Here is an 18,953-nt window from a genome sequence, read left to right as displayed (position 1 = left end):
CCATCTCCCAGGAGGCATTGCAGTGAGCCGTCCAGCTCCCCGCCCCGCCCCCGCTAGAGCTGAGACCGGCTGGCCTTAAAGGGGACGCGGCCTGAGTGGCGGTTCCCAGGGTGGCCCCCGCTCCGGCTCCTCCCCGTTTCCCGCACCTCGCCCCTCCCCACGCTTCGTCCCGCAGCCCCGCAGCCCCGCAGCCTAGCGGCCGCGCGGCTCAGTCGAGCTCCCTGGGTACAAGCTTGTACAGAGCTGGGTGGGGAGTTTGGACTTTGCAGTGGAAGCAGCATCCCTGCCTGCTGAGCGGGACCTGGCGGAGGGCGTCCCCACTCCAGGGGGAGCAGAGGACTCGCCCTGACCTAGCCTGGCCTAGCCTAGTCCTGCCAGGCCTGAGCGCCCCACCCAAGAGCTGGCTCTGAGGCAGGGGCCACCGGGGTCCCAGAGGTAAGGGGGTCGGGTCGTGTGTGCAGGTTGTGGGGAGTGTCTGCACCCTGGCGGTTCGAGAGCCCTGGGCACGCGCGAAGGGCTCCCAGAGTTTGGGGCTGGGAGAAGGGAGGTCCAGGTGCAACTTGGGCCTCGCTGTGTGACCTTGGGCGAGTAGCTGCCCCTCTCTGGGCTTCATCCTCTTTCATCAATTGTGTTTGGTGGTGATCCTGCCCTCCCCCTCAACCATGAAGCTCACCGGCCTTTCATGGGGACCACAGCCCCAGCCTGGGCTGGGCGCCAGTGCACCGGTATAACTGGAAGGAAGGGTGGGACTAAGATGGGGCACAAACTGGGGGGCTAAGAGGTCGCACCCGCCTGGAATGGGCTTCTGTTCTCAGCAACCTCGCCCGGGTATATTCCCTCTACAAGACATGAGACTCCTTGTGTGTTAGCCTGGTGCCCGCCCTTCCAGAAACCCTGGGGTGGGGGTGGGGACATGTGAGGGGTGGCCCCAGCAGGGATGAGTGATTGTGGTGGGTTTCTGAGAAGGGAATATATGCTACTACCATCTTCTCTCCTTCCATTCCCCTTCAGTAAAAGAGCTGTTGCTTTTTACCAGTAAAACCCTTTTTTTTCTTTCTTTCTAGGAGACAGTTTGGTGGCCCAGGCAAGGGCCTCCCAGTAGTAGGGCAAGGGGATTCTTTCAGGGCTGCCTTAGGTAGAAGAAATTAAGTTAAAAAAATTCAGAGGCAGATATTGCTGTCCAGAGATCTGGGTGGGGGGAGGGTGCTGGGAGGGTCAGCTTAGTGCTCCCCAGACAGCTCTGGCACCCAGGGGAGTCAGAGGAGGAAGACTGGGTGTGAGGGTCAGAGAGAGAAGAAATGGGCTTCTCCACTCTTAGGCAATGGCTTAGGGCTTGGAGGGTCGTCTGTGCTCTGAGGTAGGGAGAGGTTGAGACTTTCCTGAAGCCCCCTCCCCTGTCCCATTGGATTCTGTGAGCTTTTGGCCTGAGAGCTAACCAGGAACAGTTTTTGTTTTTTCCTTCTGCTTTGGTTGTTTGAGTCATTTTTAAAAGGCTAAAGCCTCATTGGGTCCTGTCCGGTGACCTCTGTAGGGACTTTCTTGGCTGATGTTTGAGTCTTAGGGTTATGGATATGGAAGACCAGACCTGGCCGAAGAGAGGGTACTGACTGGGCCAGTCTCTGGAAGGTGTTTTCTGGTTATATCTTCAGTTGTATCTCATCTTGCTGTCACATGTTTCTCACTGGGCACTTAGCACTCCTTCATCTCTCTGCCTGGTCTTGTGCTGGGCACTAGGGCACAAATAGGGGATTGGATCTATTTCCAAAGAAGATCCTAGCCTAGTGAGAAGATAGACCTAGAATCCAGTGGCACTGCTGAGGGATGAGAAAAGCAAAGAGACTTGGATTGCAGAGGGGTTAGGAAAGGTTTCCCAGAGAAGGGGGCATGTGACCTGGGCATCAGAGGATGAGTCAGAATTTGCCAGGAGAGAAAAGGGAGAAGCCTTTCCCAGAAGAGAGGACATCACCAAAAGGTGGCCAGGAGGAAAAGCCCACTGTGCAAATTCCTTCAGATTTGTAACCAGTGTTTGTCAAGTTCATGTCCATCCCTTCCCCCCATCAGCCAGGTGTCACAGAAAGGGCTTGAATGTCAAGCTCTGGAGTTTGGATCTTATGCTGAAGGGGCTAGGGAGCCTTGTGAGTTCTGAGCAAGGCATGGCAGGATGGAGCTTATCATCTAATGAGATTAATCTGAAGATGTTATCAGGGTGGGTGGGTCAGAGAGACCAGGGAGGGAAGAGGAAGCCTGAATTAGGGCCCAGGGTGTGGGGGCAGGGCAGGACATTATACACCCCCCCACCCCCCCCAGACACAGTGCTTTGGGGGTGGTGGAGATGAGTCAGGCTTCACCATGCAGGACCAGAGACCTGTCAATACACAGTGGAAATGCGAAGGGTCATCTGAGAGGGACAGATAAAAGGATCTGGGTCTTCCAGGGCGAGGGATTGTGATGTTCCTGTATGCTTAGTGTGTGCCCTGGAGCAGACTGGGGGTTGCTGGGACTGTCAGGCTGTTATGCCTGACAATGAGAGGTATAAGCCAAGGGCTTGGGGAAGAGCAGCAGCGTTGGCGGGGAAAGGCTAAGGGGTGGTCAGGTGGTCATCTCCCATTTTGGGGCTCCGAGGCTCAGAATGGTGAAAGAGCACCTCAGAATGGTGAAAGGCTATGGGCACCATGGGGCATAGTGCCTGGGCTAGATTCAAAGCCTGGACTCTATCCTGCAGAACACATACCTCTATTGGAGGATGGATTGAGGCAGGGAATGAGGAGATGAGTTAGGAGGCTACTGCACTAGTCCAGGCAAGAAGTAAAGAGGAGCTGATCTTGGGTGCTGCTGGAGCTCAGGGAGAGATAGGAGAAATGCTAAGTTGGCAGTGAGGACTAATGGATAAAGTTCCTGGTAGAATCAGCAAGTTCCGGAGTGTGTGTCTGCTTGTCCCCTTCCCGGACAGTGTCTGTTTCCCCCCTCGGTGCGAAATAGCCCAAGAATAGACTCATGACTGCCCAGCCCTCATCTTTTTTACACCTTGTCCCATTCCCTGCCAGGGCTAAAATGGTCTCCATTTTCCAGGTGAAAAAACTGAGGAGCCTGGCAGGGACTCACCCAAGGTCACCTGGTGATTCAGAAGCAGAGAACCTGGGCCTCATGCTTTTAATGCAGGCTCTTCTGAGGGAGGTTACGGCTGCTGTGTGCTGCTGCATTTGGTGTGGGGCAGCTGTCTCTTGGGTCAGAGCCAGCACCGACAGGCCGTCTCCTTGTCCAGAGCCTAGAGGAGTAATCCAACCTCCCCTGAGGAATGCTGGCAGTCTGCTACTTCCTCCCCCAGGGAGACCAAGCGCAGGTTCTTATCCCACCCTGCCAAGGCTGTGTCCCTCTCTCTTGTTCATCCTCCACTTTTCCAACCATGCCCTAGGGAAATCAGGTCTTGTCTGCTTTTTGTGGCCTGTGATGAGGTCAGGTGAGCTCCAAGCCTCTAAAACCCTTTTGCATGAATGCACCCAAGATATTGAGTGGGTTTAGTTGGTGACCATGGTGACAGCTGACCTCAGACTGCCTGTGTGGGAGTGGGGGCAGGTAGGCAGGGCTTGCTTGGAGTGGCCAGGCCACGGACTGCACAGAGGCTGCGTGGCTGGCCTGCACCATTCTGTGAGGGCTGTGATCTCTGAGGCCAGAGCTTCCAGGTGCAAACCATCTTATGTGGTAGGTTTCAGGTAGAATGATATGAAATTGCCAACATCTGACCCTTTGCTTTCATGTGGTTCAACCTGATATCATTTATCCCCATTTTGCAGAAAAGAGGCTTATGATGTGATTTGCTCAAGGACACATAATGAGTTGCAAGACTAAAATAATATTTGCCTAAGGTCACACTAGAATGTAGGACTCCTCATTCCTAATCTGTTTTTCTTTCCATTTCCAGAACCTTCCGTAGTCCCAGAACTCCATTTCTGCCTGCCCCCAGGTTCTCTTCCTCCACACATGATGTCAATATCTCATCGATTAGGGCTTCTTTTGGCTGCCTGAGTAACAGGATTTCTTGGCATCCTTGGTTGAGAGCATATTAAGTCCACTGGCCTGGAGGGCAGGGGTAGGGTTTTGCAGGGATGGTCTATAAGGGAGGTTGGTCACAAGCACTGCCTAGGAAAGAGAGGACCAGGGATGAAGGGAGATCAGGTTTAAGAGGTCTTTTGAGATTATGTCTTGCACTGGCACTCTTGACCAACGTGTTTGCTGCCACCCCCAGACTTTTAGGGACGAGAAATTCCTAAGGGCATGGACTTTGCTTCTAAAGTGAAGGGGACTGATACTTTCTGAGCACTTTCCTGTGCCCAGCACCATGCTGAGGACTTTATATTTGCTTTAACAACAACCCTGCAGGGTGGAACCAGGCTCAGAGAGCAGAAGTAACAGTGATGGTAAGAAGACTTCATTTCTGGTTGAATCTTATTTGGAGTAAAGAGTTCAACACATTATTCCAGGAGGCTTGGAGTGGGCCCTAGGCATATGAATTTGTACTAAGTACCCAGGTGACTCTGAGGCAGCCAAGCCAGTATTTGGGGACCACTGATCTGTACTCTGGCTTCACCCACAGTAATCTCGGAGGTGCCAGCCACTGAGAATCCCTAGTGCTTGCCCTGAGGAGCTCACAGCCTTGTGAGAGACACAGAGACTTAAATGGGCCCATTGCTTGGTAACACGTGCCGTAATGGAAGCTTGGTCTCAGCCAAGAGCCAGAACAGAGAAGGGAGCATCTCCATAGGGCCTGGCACAGAGTCGGGGGCCCACAATATCTGTGGTTCTGAATAAAAGTTTCCGGCCCCTCATTTAGTGAATGTCTGGCTTGTCTTCACACCAACTCCAGCTCTCAAGAATAGTTTTTACTGAGCCAATAAGTTTAAACACCTGGACGCTGAACCTTGTATCAGGTCCTGCCTAGAGTGGGATTATACGAAGAAGCAAAGAAATGGCTGTCTTCTAGAAGCTGAAAGTTGGATGTTAGGAGCACAAGCTTTACCTTTGTGAACCAGCATGAGAAGCAGGAGAAAAGTGGGTCAGCTTGGGAGAAAGGCTTCCAGGAAACTGCCCAAAGGGAGGAGAAAGGGAAGGCTTTTGTGGCTCAGAGGAATAAGGTAGCAGTAACTCACCGTATTTTGCATTTGTTTCTTCAACAAATGCCTACTACGAATCAGGCACTGGGCTAGGTGAGTGAACAAAACTGACATGATTCCTGCTCTCAGGAGCCTATATAGTATAGTGGAGGAGGCTGACTTCATCCAAGTGATCATGATAAGTGTTATAAAGAAGGACAGGGTGCTCTGAAATTGTTAACAGGGGTTTTGACCCAGACAAAGAGGTTGGGGAGGGCTTCCTTGAGGAAGTGAATTTGAGCCGGAAGTCTGCAGGGTGAGTCAAGGAGGGAGGAGCATATGCAAAGGGCCCAGTGGCAGGGAGAACACAGTGAATCAAGAGTGAGGGGCTGGTGTGGGATCAGGCTGGGTGGGGGGCAGGCAGGGCCTTGAGCGTGCAAGTCTGTGGAGCCAGGGCCACACAGACATGAAATGTTCTGCTTTATTGGAGGGAATTATGTGACCCCAGCTATAATGGAGGAAGAGGCTACAGGTGGCTGTAGGAATGGAGGGTGAGGGATGAATTCACGCCTGGAGGTCCAGGGATATTCTAACTGAAGACAGGGTGTTTGAGGTAAGCTCTGAAGGAAAATAGGAGTTTGGCTGGCTGTGTGTGTGTGGTGGTGGTGGAGGCCCTGGGAGATAGGATGTTTCAGGCAAAAGGCACAGCATACACAAAAACGTGGTCTTGGAAAGGTGTAGATCACTTGGGAAATGGCAAGAAGTGGATTTGGGGCAGAATAAAGTGTGCGGGGATCTCCCTGTTAGTTCTTCCTTGGGACCCTAAGCCCTCCCTCCCCGGAGGTGTGATTTTGTGTGTGTGTGTGTGTGTGTGTGACCCCTCTTCCCCCCCCCCCCCCCCCAGGATGGGACTTGGCCAAGGTTCTGGACAACAGCTTCTATATCCAGCTGCTACCTGCCCCAAGAGCGGATGAGGTCACCAGGGAGGCCTGGGGAGAGGAGGGCAGAAGAATGGGGGAAGGGGTGGAAGGTTCAGATATTGCCTTTAGGAGATTAAAAGCGCTCATCAGCAATAACGACAACTCCCTGGGGCTCATTACATGCCTGGCATTGTGTTTTGCTTCATTGCATACCTCCCAGTGAGGCAGGTATCCTCGCCCCATTTCACAAATGAGAAAACTGAGGCCCAGAGAGGTGGTTGCTTGCCCCAAGTCTTAGTTCCGGGGGCTCGCTTGGGGAACTGGACCTGCTGGACAGAGTGTGACCCTGCTCCCTGTTCCCTGCAGCGCGGCATCATGGACAAGATCCTGGAGGCGGTGGTGACATCCTCGTACCCCGCGAGTGTGAAGCAGGGCCTGGTGCGGCGCGTGCTGGAGGCGGCGCGGCAGCCGCTGGAGCGGGAGCAGTGCCTGGCGCTGCTGGCGCTGGGCGCGCGCCTCTACGTGGGCGGCGCGGAGGAGCTGCCGCGCCGCGTGGGCTGCCAGCTGCTACACGTGGCCGGTCGCCACCACCCGGAAGTCTTCGCCGAGTTCTTCAGCGCGCGCCGCGTGCTTCGCCTGCTGCAGGGTGGCGCCGGCCCGCCGGGCGCCCGTGCTCTCGCCTGCGTACAGCTGGGCCTGCAGCTGTTACCCGAGGGGCCCGCGGCCGACGAGGTGTTTGCGCTGCTCCGGCGGGAGGTGCTGCGCACCGTGTGTGAGCGCCCAGGGCCCGCGGTCTGCGCGCAAGTCGCCCGGTTACTGGCGAGGCATCCGCGCTGCGTCCCCGACGGCCCGCACCGCCTGCTTTTCTGCCAGCAGCTGGTGCGCTGCCTGGGTCGCTTCCGTTGTCCGGCCGAGGGCGAGGAGGGCGCCGTGGAGTTCCTGGAGCAGGCCCAGCAGGTGAGCGGGCTCCTGGCGCAGCTGTGGCGCGCTCAGCCCGCTGCCATCCTGCCCTGCCTGAAGGAGCTGTTTGCAGTCATCTCTTGCACAGGTGTGTGTGCGTGGGGCCTGGCGTGGGGGCTCGTGTACTCCATGCGCCCAACGTGCGCCGGGCAGGTGGCTGTAGGTGCGGGTTCCCGTGCTTGGTGTGCCCTGTGGCAGGTGTGTGTAAGGGGCTAATGCGCAGGTGGGGGAATGCAATGTTCCTTACTTTAATTAGGGCTATCCTGGGGTCCTGCTGTGGGTCTTATCCTGTGGTGGGTGATGGGCACACTCAGGAGCAGACTGCTGGGTGAGGTGAAGGAGGGACCCAGATCATGCTGGCCAGAAGCAGGACTAGGGTCTGAGTGAGACAACAGGAAAGGGGTGGTGTCGTCATGCCCTTTGGGTCAGGTGGGTTTTGTAGAAGGGTGACTTTCGATTCAGATTTTGAGAGATGGGCAGCAGCAGGGGCAAAGTGTACCAGGCAGGCAGAGGTGAAGCTCTGGACTCAGGATGGAGCCTGAACATCTCAACTCTGAAATGTAAACGCTTGGTCCTCCATTGGCAATTGTGGTACTTGGACTACAGTATAAACGAGTGAAATAAGATCCGTGCCTTCCCTGATTATAGGGCTGTTCAGTTGAGAGGAAAGGAATGCACCTGGTGGGACAAAGAGAGCCAAGGTCAGGTGTATAAGCTCTTATCCAGTTGGACAACAGATTTTGATAACTAAATGTTCTTTCTCATCTCTAGTCCTTTGTGTGGTTCCACCTGGAATGTCCTCCCTCAAGTCACACAGCCCTTCTATCTGTTCTTGCCAGCCCTAATGTTACCCTTTCTTACAGATTTTGCCTATATAGGTACAATTGGTGGTGGTGAGGGGGTGGTCAGTGCTTTCTCTGTGCCCAGTACAGGGCACGTGAAGGTTTGTTGAGTGAATAAGCTAAGGTGGGATTGGAGGCTGTGATGCTATGGGAGTTAAGGGGGTGGCCCCTCTGTGCTCTTTTCAGAAGCCTAGCCTAGTTCCTTGGTAGCATGAAGGCATGGGGTATTGGGGGAGGTGAGGCATCTACCTGTCTTGCTAAGCTCATCCCAGTTCCCCTATTCCAGAGGAAGAGCCTCCATCTAGCGCCCTGGCCAGCGTGGTCCAGCACCTCCCATTGGAGCTAATGGATGGTGTCGTCCGGAACCTCAGCAATGATGACAGTGTGACAGACTCTCAGATGCTGACGGCCATCAGCAGGTGGGCTGAAGGCTGGGTGGGGATCAGGTCTCTCTCCTTATACTGGGTGCAGTTGCTGGGCTAGATTTAGTGTCAGGAGGTCCAGGCCCTCATGCTTTTTCATTCATCCATACTTTTTTGAGTCCTGCTCCGTGCCCGGCCTAGGACTGGATGTGGGAGACACAGAGAGCCTTTCCCCAGCAGTGCTCTCAGGTTGGTTGCCAACTCTGTGATCCCGGAGAAGTCAGTGAACTCTTTGAGCCTCGGTTTCCCCCTCTGTCATAGCAAAGGTGGTGTCAGAAGTTGTTAGGCTTCCATGGGGTCATACTAGAAGCTGCAAGTATATTATGAAGTGCGTTCTGAGTTTGGCAGGTATGATAAATGGAGTTTGGATGCTTTTCAGCTCATTGCTTTTGCATATCTCCTCACCTCATTTGAATGTCATCGAACCTGTGATCTAGCCCCACCTGCTGGTCCAGTGATCCTAGAATATACTGCCTACCCTCCTCCCTGCAGGCCTTTGGACCTGTAGATCCCACTCACCTGGCATGCTTCCCCTGCCATGCTTTCTATACCTGTGTGCAGATCTACCATCTCCAGTGGGCCTTCCTGAATTTCTTGTCTTTAGTGGGGAAGAGTGTGGGCTCCAGAAGTAAGTTGTCCTGGCTCTACTGCTTCTAGCCTGTGTGACTTTGGGCAAGTTACTACACCTCTGTAGGTCTCAGCTTCATTTATAAAATGTTGTGTAACTGAACCCATCTTATGGGGTCGTTGCAAGGATTAAATAAAATAACACGTGTAAAGTGCTTAGAGCAGTGGTGATAATTACCATCATAATTATTATGACCTTATTCTTTTGTTGTTCGACCTCTTTATAGTATAGTCTACTGAGTCCAAAAGTAACGATATAGTGACATTTTCCTGAGTGCCTTCTATGTGGCAGCTTCATGCTGTGTGCATACAAGCATTATCTTGTGGGGGTCAGATGGGTTAATACATGTAAGGCAGATGGAGTAGTGCTTGGTGCAGAATACCATGAGAGTTAGCTATTGTTACCTCTTTTAATCCATACCACAGTCCTGTGAGGTAGGTATTGTCCCCATTTTACAGGGAGGAAACTGAGGCTAGAGAAAGTGACGTGGTCTAGGTCACAGGCAAGGGTTTGCTGGAGCCAAAGCTTCCAGCCTGGGGGCAGTGCTCCTGTGGTTGGGCCCCATGGTCCAGACAGAGACAGTTGAAAGCCCTAGTCTGCCACTGCAGCCTCGTGTGTGGCGGGGGAGTGAGGTTTGGGCTGTTGAGAGTGCCTGTCCCACCTCCTGCTGCACTGGGAGCCCCAGTCTCTGCCAGATGCCTGTGCTGGGCTCATTTGCAGTTCTCAGAGGTGTCTTGTCCATCCCATGGACCCCAGGGCTGCTCTGTGTAGGTGCGGATAAGTGTGGGGTCTCAGGACATCATGGCTAGTGCCTGGGCTGCCCCCACCCAGGCTTTTGGGCCTCCCTGGTCCTTGTGTCATTGTCACTCCCCTCACCAGGATGATCGACTGGGTGTCATGGCCCCTGGGAAAGAACATTGACAAGTGGATCATTGCACTGTTGAAGGGCTTGGCCGCTGTTAAGAAGTTCAGCATCTTGATTGAGGTTTCGCTCGCCAAAATTGAGAAGGTTGGTGGCCCCTGCCCTAGCCCTGGCTTACAGCTTTTCCCACTCTCTCTTGCCAGGGGCAGTGTGGGTCTGGGAGGCAGAGCACTGGGGCTCTCACCCAAGCTTGCTGTGACCCGGGATAATTCACTGCCCCTCTGTGGGCCTCAGGTTTCCCACATTGATTTCTCTGCTCATTCAAGAATATGTGTCTGTCACTTTGGGTCTGTCTGTCCATCCATCCCTCCTATCAGATATCTGTGTTACTACCCATCTGTCCATCGACTAGATCTGTGGCATGTCTGTGTTCTTGGTCTTGCGTGGGTCTGTTGCTTTACCTCTGGTGTCTCTGATCACCTCTCAGGCCTGTGGCTACACTTGGCCTCTGTGGCCCAGGTGTGGGGGACTCCTCACCAGGGACTCTCTTCCAGGTTTTCTCCAAGCTTCTGTACCCCATTGTCCGGGGAGCTGCCTTGTCTGTCCTCAAGTACATGCTCCTGACCTTCCAGCACTCCCATGAAGCCTTCCACCTGGTAAGGGCCCTGCGTGCTGGCCTGAGGATGGGCGGCACTTCATCCCCCACTGGTTTGGGTGGAGAGCAGACATGCTGTCTCTACTGGGGTTGGGGGTTTGAAGCCCAAGACCTTAAAATCCAGGATATTAGGACTGGAGGAGACTTGAGACTCCATTTTTCAGGAGTTTTTTAGGAGACTAAGGCCACAGAATTTGCATGGCCTCCCAACAGGCCCATAGTAGAGTGACAGCCCTAGAATGACGTCAGCTACTGTTCTTTGGGTGCCTGCTGTGTGCTAGGCACAGTACTAAATGCAGGACACATATTAACTGTCAGCCCTAAAGGAGAGTCTGTCCTTTTTTCTGTTTTTCAGCTGAGGAAACTGCAATTTAGGGAGGCTAAATCACTTGTCCCAGACACACAGCTGGTGAGCAGTACAGGGAAGATTCTAGCAAAGTTGGTCTGACTTCTGACCCATTGTCTTTCTTATACCTTGCTGCTGACCAGCACCCGGGCGGCCTGGCCTCCAGCTCAGGGCCCTTTCTGCTATCTTTGGGGCTGTCCCTTGGGAAGGACAGCTTGTAGTCCTTGGCAGGGGGGGTGGGTGGGTACCTTCCTGCCTTTCTTCCCTAGATCTGCAGATGGGTCCCTAGATACTCATGGCTCCTGGTCAGGGCATAAATTTCATGTTTTATGATTTGCTGCAGTGGGAAAAGCACAGAACCAGGGATTAGAGTAGTTGGGATTGAGTCCCATCTCTGCCATCTGCCAGATGTGGTGACTTTGGGCCAGGTGTTTACCTCTGAGGGCTTGGAACAGGGTAAGCCCCTAGGATGGTGGGAGAGTGTTAGATGAGATAATATTTGTCAAAAGCCTGCCACAAGTTCCTTTCCAGGAACTGGACAGATACTTGTTTATTCGCATCCTTCTCCTGAGCTCCCTGCTCCCAGTTCCTGTGGGCTGACTCTGTCCATCCCTGGGACATTATGGTAGAGCACCCCCACGGTTTGAAAGTTAGCACTCTGTAGCACAGAGGAAAGAAACAGGCTTTGGATTCAGACAGACACATCATGTGTTACTTCTCCTATAATACATAGGGGAAGTTCTTGGTAAATTATGTAATCTCTCCAACCTTAATTTCTTCATCTATAAGATGGGAGTAATAATTGCCGAATAAAGTCATTGTGAGGGTGAAGTGCTTGACCTGTAAGTGTTTGGTGAAAGAATGATGGTGGAGAGAAGAGTAGTCCTGGTCGCTCAGGCTAGGCTCTCCTAGAAGGCCAGTTGGCTGAAGCTTATCAGCTGGGCTTGGGTTCAGGCCTCCTCTCAAGTGTGGGGAAGGAATTATTTATCCCATTTGACAAATGAAGAGACTGAGGCAGGATATCCAAGGTCATGTGTATTGTGAAAAGAGTCACTTGCCTGCATAGCATGGAGTCCCATGTAGATAAGGGGGACAGTGGCAGGTGGAAGACCTCCCTGCCTCAAGGAGCTCTGGGTATTTTCAGCACTGACCACCAACCCATGGCTCAGGTGAGTGGTAAATGGTACTGAGCCTAATCCTCCTCTCCTCTCACAGCTCCTCCCTCACATCCCCCCCATGGTGGCCTCTCTGGTCAAGGAGGACTCCAACTCGGGGACCAGCTGCTTGGAGCAGCTGGCGGAGCTGGTCCATTGCATGGTCTTCCGGTTTCCAGGCTTCCCAGATCTGTATGAGCCTGTCATGGAGGCCATTAAGGTGAGTGACAGTCTCCCACTGCTCCCTTGCCCTACTCCAAAAAAGGTGCTGGTTTGGGCCTTGCTCAATGCCATAATATACCCTAATACAGGTTAGTGACAGCCCCCCATCATTTGGTCTCTGCCTGTCTCCCATCACCTCCCCTGGCCCACCTGTGCTTCAGGCACACTGAACCACCTGCCATTTCCCCAGATGGGTCACCTCTCTTGATTTTCCAAACCTTTGCATATGTCATTCTGTCTTCTAACTATAAACTGTTCTCTTGATCTGCCTGGATAGCTCCTGTTTCCATTGAATCTTCTCCACTAAGGTTCTGCTCAAGCGTTACTTCCCTCAGAAAGCTTTTCCTGACAACTCTCGATAACCCCCTCTCCACTGCAGGCTGGGTCAGGACTTCTTTGAGCTTCTACAGCTCCCACATCCCTTTGTCACGTGCTGTCACTGTCTGTCTGTGTGTCTGTCTCCCCCAGCTGTCGCACTCCAGAGCAGGGATTGTTTACCTGTGTTCACATGGCTTTACTGATGCTCTGCTTTGTGCAAGACCCAGGCTGGGAACTGGGGACACGGGCTCGAGGCAGAACAAGTCTCCTCCACTGAGGAGCTTGCAGCCTAGCAGGGTGACAGGCCTGCCCAGAAGTCACTCTGATCTAAGTGTCTTAGGAAACACCTGTGAGGAACCAGAGACAGGAAGGATCATCCCCAGTTGGAGGGGGAAGCTACCGGGAAGAAGGGGATTCTGACCTGGGCTTGCTAGGTTGCTAGGACAATAACATTTGTAGGTGTAGTGCGACATTTGACAGTGTTTTCCATATATTTTGTTTGTTAATGCCCACAAGAAACAAGCAGGTAGTATTGTTACCTGAATCTCATAGATGAGGGAAATGAGACTTGGAGAGGCTTGGTGACTTGTGCAAAGTCATGCAGGTAGTGAGAGACCTAAGCAGGGTGCTTGGTTGCTGAGCCCTTTCCCATTGCCTGATACAGAGGACAGGTCCAAGTGTGGGTGAAAGATGTTTAGGTAGGTGGTGGCCCTTATTATAGACCCTTTGATCTGACTTTCGTTTCCGTAGTCACAGCAGATAGATAACCTGAAAAGCGTCCCACTATAGAACACCTAGAAATGCTTTTTAAAATATAACAAACGTCTTTTTAAGTACATAGCTGAGCTTGCAAGAAAGTAATGGGGAATCCCCAGGGGCCAAAAAGGAAGCGAGAACTGGAATCCAGAAAGGTAAGTGAGAGATGATGCTCTTTTTGCCCTGGGGTGGGGAGGGAACGAGGGAGGGTGAAACCTTAGTCACTAAGCACCTTGAGCTTATAGGGACAGAGGGTGAGGCTTAGGGCCTGCTCCCACTAGGGCATTAGCACTAAGAAGCCCATATATTCTAGGACCCAAGAAAGGCTTTATTGTTGGCAAATGAGCGACCTAGAAAAAATACATGCATGTCAAGTAGATGTTGAGGAAACTTTTCTGGCTTTGTGCTCAGGATTGAGAAAAATGAATTTTGTTATCATTGGCCTGCTCTCTTATGAGTTTAGGGTTTGAGTTCTCACTGTCTTTGTGGTTGTGGGACTCCACAAAGGCACTAAGTAAGCTTAGGCACTAACATTAAAAATGGTTATGAACTTGTAATACCCAAGAGTTGCCTCATAGAAACAGAAATGAAAATGCTTTCAAGTCACAAAGATAAAGTACTGCTAAAGATGAGTTTATAATCCAAAAATGACAAAACACACAAGGGAACAATCCACCATGAGTGAGAGAGAGAAGATGCAATCAACAAAACCTCTGGCATTTACTTGGGTCTTGGCAGTTTTTCCAGCCTGAGAATTTGAGAGAGCCTGCCTACAATACAAGTGGGTACCTTGCTAGATCACAAGCTGCCTGTCATTGGAGGTAGATGAGCAGAGGAGACAGGGCTTTGACTTGGGGGAAGTGACTATTACTGTTTCCTATTAGCCTGTGAGCTTCTGGAGGGCAGGGACCATGTTTTGACCTCTGTGTCCTGCAAATATGTGAGTGAATTTGCATATGGAGAATGCTCTCCTGGAGGTGTGAACGAAGAGGAGGGAGCATGGCCCTGCACTGGGCCCTGAGGGAAACCCACACTGAGTGAGACCCCGGCTTTTCACACTAGGGGCTGTGGTCTGATCCAGGGGACAGTGAGTCTGTAAATACCTTTACCACTAGGTGCAGGCAGCTAGGCTTTATAAGTATAGAGAACATGTGTACCCCACTTGAGAAGATCTGGGAACGTCTTGTAGAGAGGGGATATAGGAGTTAGGCTTTGAGGGGTGGGGCCTGGCAGGATGAAGCCCTCCTTTCCAGAGGCGTCAGAGGGAAAGGTGTGGGAGGGGAATTCGCAGTTTGTCAACAGAGTGGAAGGGACATCAGAAAGATCAGACTGGAGGGCCTGAAACCAGACTGATTCTGTTCAATCTAGCAGATAGGGGCTTCCCAAACATTTCCTCCAAATACTTGAGCCCAGAAAGGGGAGTTACCCAAGCAGCCTGACATAAGCTCAGTGTTTCTCTAAAATCTCATTTTATCTCAGAAATTCAAATATGGATTTCATAATGATGAACATTTGTTTTAATGTAAACATTTTTATTCCTTGAATATTAGAGAATATAGCTCCAAGGGAGGTGTGCTGTATTTGCCCTGTGGCTTTGAACACCTTTTGATATAAACTAGTTTGAGAGGCAAGAGAGCAATGTATCCATAGAATTTTTAAAAAATTTTTTTCTAAGATTTATTTACCTATGGAGAGAGAGAGAGAGAGAGAGAGAGAATGAATCCCAGGCAGTCTCTGGGCAGAGCCTGTCTTGAGGCTTGAACTCATGAGCTGTGAGATCATGGCCTGAGCTGAAACCCAGAATCAGATGCTTAACTGACTAAGCCACCCGGGCACCCCTCTCCATAGGATTTTATGGGTTTTTTTATACAAATTTTTTTCTTTTTTTTTTTTTTAGTTTTTAGTTTTGAGAGAGAGAGCATGAGCAGGGGAGGGGCAGACAGAGAGAGACACACACAGAATCCAAAGCAGGCTTCAAGCTCTTAGCTGTCAGCACAGAGCCCAGTGTGGGGCTTGAGCTCATGAGCTGTGAGATCATGACCTGAGCCAAAGTTGGACTCTTAACCAACTGAGCCACTCAGGCACCTTGGATTTTATTGTTTATAAAGTTCTTTTACATCTCTTCCATGAGCACATTCTTCTTTGTATAAAGGCTCCTCTATAAATAAGTTCTGGAAGGTTCTCTTAGGCAGTTTCTCTGGGAGCTGTGGTACTTGCTAAGGGAGCCATTGTATATAAATTTCCAGTAACATTAGGAGCTTGAAACTTACTTCATGGTTTTATGTTCCTAAGAGTACCAAGTTACCTTCTTTGGGAAAAATGACATTTGATGTTTTTTTTTTTTCTGTAGTGTGGATAGTTTTGCATCTTTGTGTGTGTGTGTACTTGTCTACATGCGTGAAGTTCTCTTCTTTTTATTGCCTTTTTGTCCCTATTCATGTTTTGTGTGGAGTGGGAATTGGATAGAGAATAATAGGAAGAAAAAAGAAGGGACTAAGAAGATAACGAGCTTGCATCTTTTTATCTTGGCTTGGAAGTTCTTTTTTTTTTTTTTTTTTTCTTTTACATTTGTGAGAGTTGACTGATCTGGTAAATGTTCTTGGGAAATGAGCAAATAGAAGCGTTAAACCACTGCTTGAACCGGACCTTTTGCAGTGGTCAGACGATGTGCACTGGGGAGACTAGGGCTTTCAATGCTCAGCTGGTTTGAAACTCTGGAGGCTCGGACAAATCTGGGGACTGTGCTTAGGATCTGGAAGTGACAGGGCTTTGAGGAACATCATGTAAATCTGTTAAGTAACTCTCTATTATGCCTAGGTGTTTTCCTTTAAAATAGATTATCATTAGAACCCGTGCTGGGTAATGTTCTTTTAGGTGCACGTTTTAATGTGAGGAGAATGAATAAGAAAGCATGCTAATCCCTGAGCCCTTGACCAGGAACCCATACCTCAGGCCCCCAGGACCCTCCACCATCCTGTGACCAGGGATCCATACCTCAGGCCCCCAGGACCCTCCACCATCCTGTCTGTGGGATCTTGCTTGGAGGCGGTGACTAATTAAACCTGATGGCAAACCTAAAAGTAGAAGAAGTGGGAGCATCATTGTGTGCATACTCACAGGCACAGTGAGAGTATGGCATGCCAAATTGATATGCCTCACTTGATGCATATGAGGAAATTGAGTGTGAGAGGCTCACTGACCATGGCCAGGCAGCTAGTTAAGACAAGAGTCAGGATTAGGACTGAGATCTTGACTCTGTTGAATCTGTTGACTGGTGAGCCTGTGTGGTCATTGCTTAGAGTCTGCTGTACCCTGGGCTCCTCTAAGAACATGTGGATTATTTGCTTACTGCTTGTATATCCCTGGAAAATTCTTTTCTCTGAGTCTTAGTTTTTTCATCTATAAGATGGGAATTTTTACCTTCCTAAGACAGTTGTGACATGAAAAGGTCATATAGAAGTCCCACGTGTCAGAATGAGAATCTAGAGTAAGTTTGGAAGCAGAAAGCTGTTAACACATATATTGAGAACATTTGTGGGGCAGTGTGCTTGGGTAGGGGTGGGGTAGGCCATAGTCCAAGAAGACTTCCCAGAGGAAGTGTTATTTTTAGAGCTGACCGTGGTCCCCACCATCCTGCTAACTTGTTCCCTCCTCAGGACCTCCATGTTCCCAATGAGGACCGCATCAAGCAGCTGCTGGGGCAAGATGCCTGGACCTCGCAGAAGAGTGAGCTGGCTGGTTTCTACCCCCGGCTCATGGCCAAGTCAGACACGGGCAAGATTGGTTTAATCAATTTGGGAAACACATGCTACGTGAACAGCATTCTTCAAGCCTTATTCATGGCTTCTGAGTAGGTGCTGCTTTCATATTTCCTCTCTGCCCCTGCCTCTCTCCTTTGGGCTCCCTGCTGAATGGGGGTGGGGATGGGGGTTTGGAGAGGATGGGTCTTGCTTTGCATTGCTGGCATAATTCCCTGCAGTCTGTAGGTCTTGATGGGGCAAGTGAGAGGTCCCAAAGGGCTCCAGGCCATTGCCAAGGCAGAAGGTCAACACTGGATGGGAGCTTAAGATGGGACTTCAGGGGCTGGAACGGGTTTTGCACAGGGTTGGTCAACATCACTGATTTTTCCCCTGGGTGGATTGTGTCTTTCCGAATAGAACTTCCATTCATCCTGGTCTTAGCCTCTGCTCCCTCTACTAAAACAAAATCTTTTTTCTCAGTGGCTACCTATCCAACATAAGGCTTGCTTAAAAATCAAAGTTTCAGCCACAGAAGTGGACATCTTTTCCCCCCAATTTGTGTGTGTGTGTGTGTGTGTGTGTGTGTGTGTGTTTAAAATGCACATAACATTTACTGTATTAACCATTGTAATTGTGCAGTTTAGTGGTAAATGCACTCACATTGTTGTACAACTTTCCATCATCCATCCATGTAACTTTCATCTTGTAAATCTGAAACTCTGTAATTAAACAATAACTTCTCATGTTCCCATTCTCCCTTCCCCCAGCCTCTGACAACCTTATTATACTGGCAACCCAAGTGTTTTTACATTTTGGCTATCGTGAATAATGCTGCTGTGAACATGGGTGTACAAATAACTCTTTGAGATACTACTTTCAATTCTTCTGCATATATGTCTAGAAGTGAAATAGTTGGGTCCTACGGTAGTTCTATTTTTAATTTTTTGAGGAACCTCTGTACTGTCTTCCACAGTGGCTGCACCAGTTTGCATTCCCAGTGGTGCATGAAGGTTTCAGTTTGTTCATATTCTCCCCGACATTTGGTTTTTGACAGTAGCCATCCCAGTGGGTGTGAGGTGGTATTCCGCTGTAGTTTTGATTGGCATTTTCCTAATGATCAGTGATGTTGAGCATATTTTCACATGCTCATTGGCCATGTGTATATCTTCCTTGGGGGAAATGTCTACTTAAGTCCTTTGCTCATTTTGAATCAGGTTGTTTTTTGGTTGAATTTTAGGAGTTCTTATGTATTATGGATATCAGTCTCTTCTCAGATACATTAATTGCAAATATTTCTCCCGTAATCTGGGTTGCCTTTTTGATCTGGATATTTTAAAAATTTTTGTTGAAGTTGTATTTATTATTGAGATATATTTGACGTTCTATTAACTTCAAGTGTACAATATATCTGATATAGTATGTCTTATGAAATGATCACCACGATAAGTCTGGTTAACATCCATCACCACACACAATTAAAATTTTTCTTTTGTGTGATGAGGACTTTTAAGATTTACTCTCTTAGCAACTTCCAAGTATACAATACAGTATTATTAACCATAGTCACTGTGCTATACATTAAATCCCAGGACTTGTTATTATAACTGGAAGTATGTACCTTTTGACGACCTTCGCCTATTTCACCCACTGCCCATCTCTGGCAACCACCAATCTGTTCTCTATATTATTTTGTTTGATTCCATATATAAGTGACATCACACAGTATTTGTGTTTTTCTGTCTGTCTTCACTTTCCATAATGCCCTCTAGGTTCATCCAATTGTCATAAATTGTAGGATTTCCTTCATTCTCATGGCTGAGTAATAGTCATTACATGTATAAGGAATATAGGTATTTTAGGATATTTAGGATATTAGGATATTAACCTATTATCAGATATGTGATTTGCAAATATGTTCTCTTATGCTGTAGGATGCCTTCTTATTTTGTTGATGGTTTCCTTTGATGTGCAGAAGCTTTTTAGTTCGGTGTAGCCCTGCTTGTTTATTTTGCTTTTGTCATCTTTATTTTTAGTGTCAGAT

General features: G+C 49.8%; 1 protein-coding gene across 4 annotated transcripts in view; it reads left to right on the top strand.

Moving 5' to 3' along the window:
• The first annotated feature begins 45 nt into the window (after positions 1 to 45).
• Positions 46 to 18,953, top strand: part of USP35 (ubiquitin specific peptidase 35) — a 56,630-nt gene continuing 37,722 nt past the window's right edge. Inside the window, exons 1-9 of one of the 4 annotated variants that reach the window (XM_045483852.1) lie at positions 46 to 435; positions 4,378 to 4,415; positions 5,578 to 5,700; positions 6,374 to 7,055; positions 8,096 to 8,228; positions 9,739 to 9,868; positions 10,276 to 10,377; positions 11,938 to 12,096; positions 16,829 to 17,022. In XM_045483852.1, the coding sequence (XP_045339808.1) occupies positions 6,383 to 7,055; positions 8,096 to 8,228; positions 9,739 to 9,868; positions 10,276 to 10,377; positions 11,938 to 12,096; positions 16,829 to 17,022 (1,391 nt within the window). In that variant the 5' untranslated portion in view covers positions 46 to 435; positions 4,378 to 4,415; positions 5,578 to 5,700; positions 6,374 to 6,382. The other 3 variants (XM_045483853.1, XM_045483851.1, XM_045483854.1) reach the window with 3 other exon arrangements.

The sequence above is a fragment of the Leopardus geoffroyi genome, chromosome D1, assembly GCF_018350155.1.
Source record: "Leopardus geoffroyi isolate Oge1 chromosome D1, O.geoffroyi_Oge1_pat1.0, whole genome shotgun sequence".
In the NCBI taxonomy this organism is placed as follows: domain Eukaryota; kingdom Metazoa; phylum Chordata; class Mammalia; order Carnivora; family Felidae; genus Leopardus; species Leopardus geoffroyi.
Note: the sequence above shows the minus strand (reverse complement) of the source record. Positions and strands in the feature narration are given on the sequence as shown.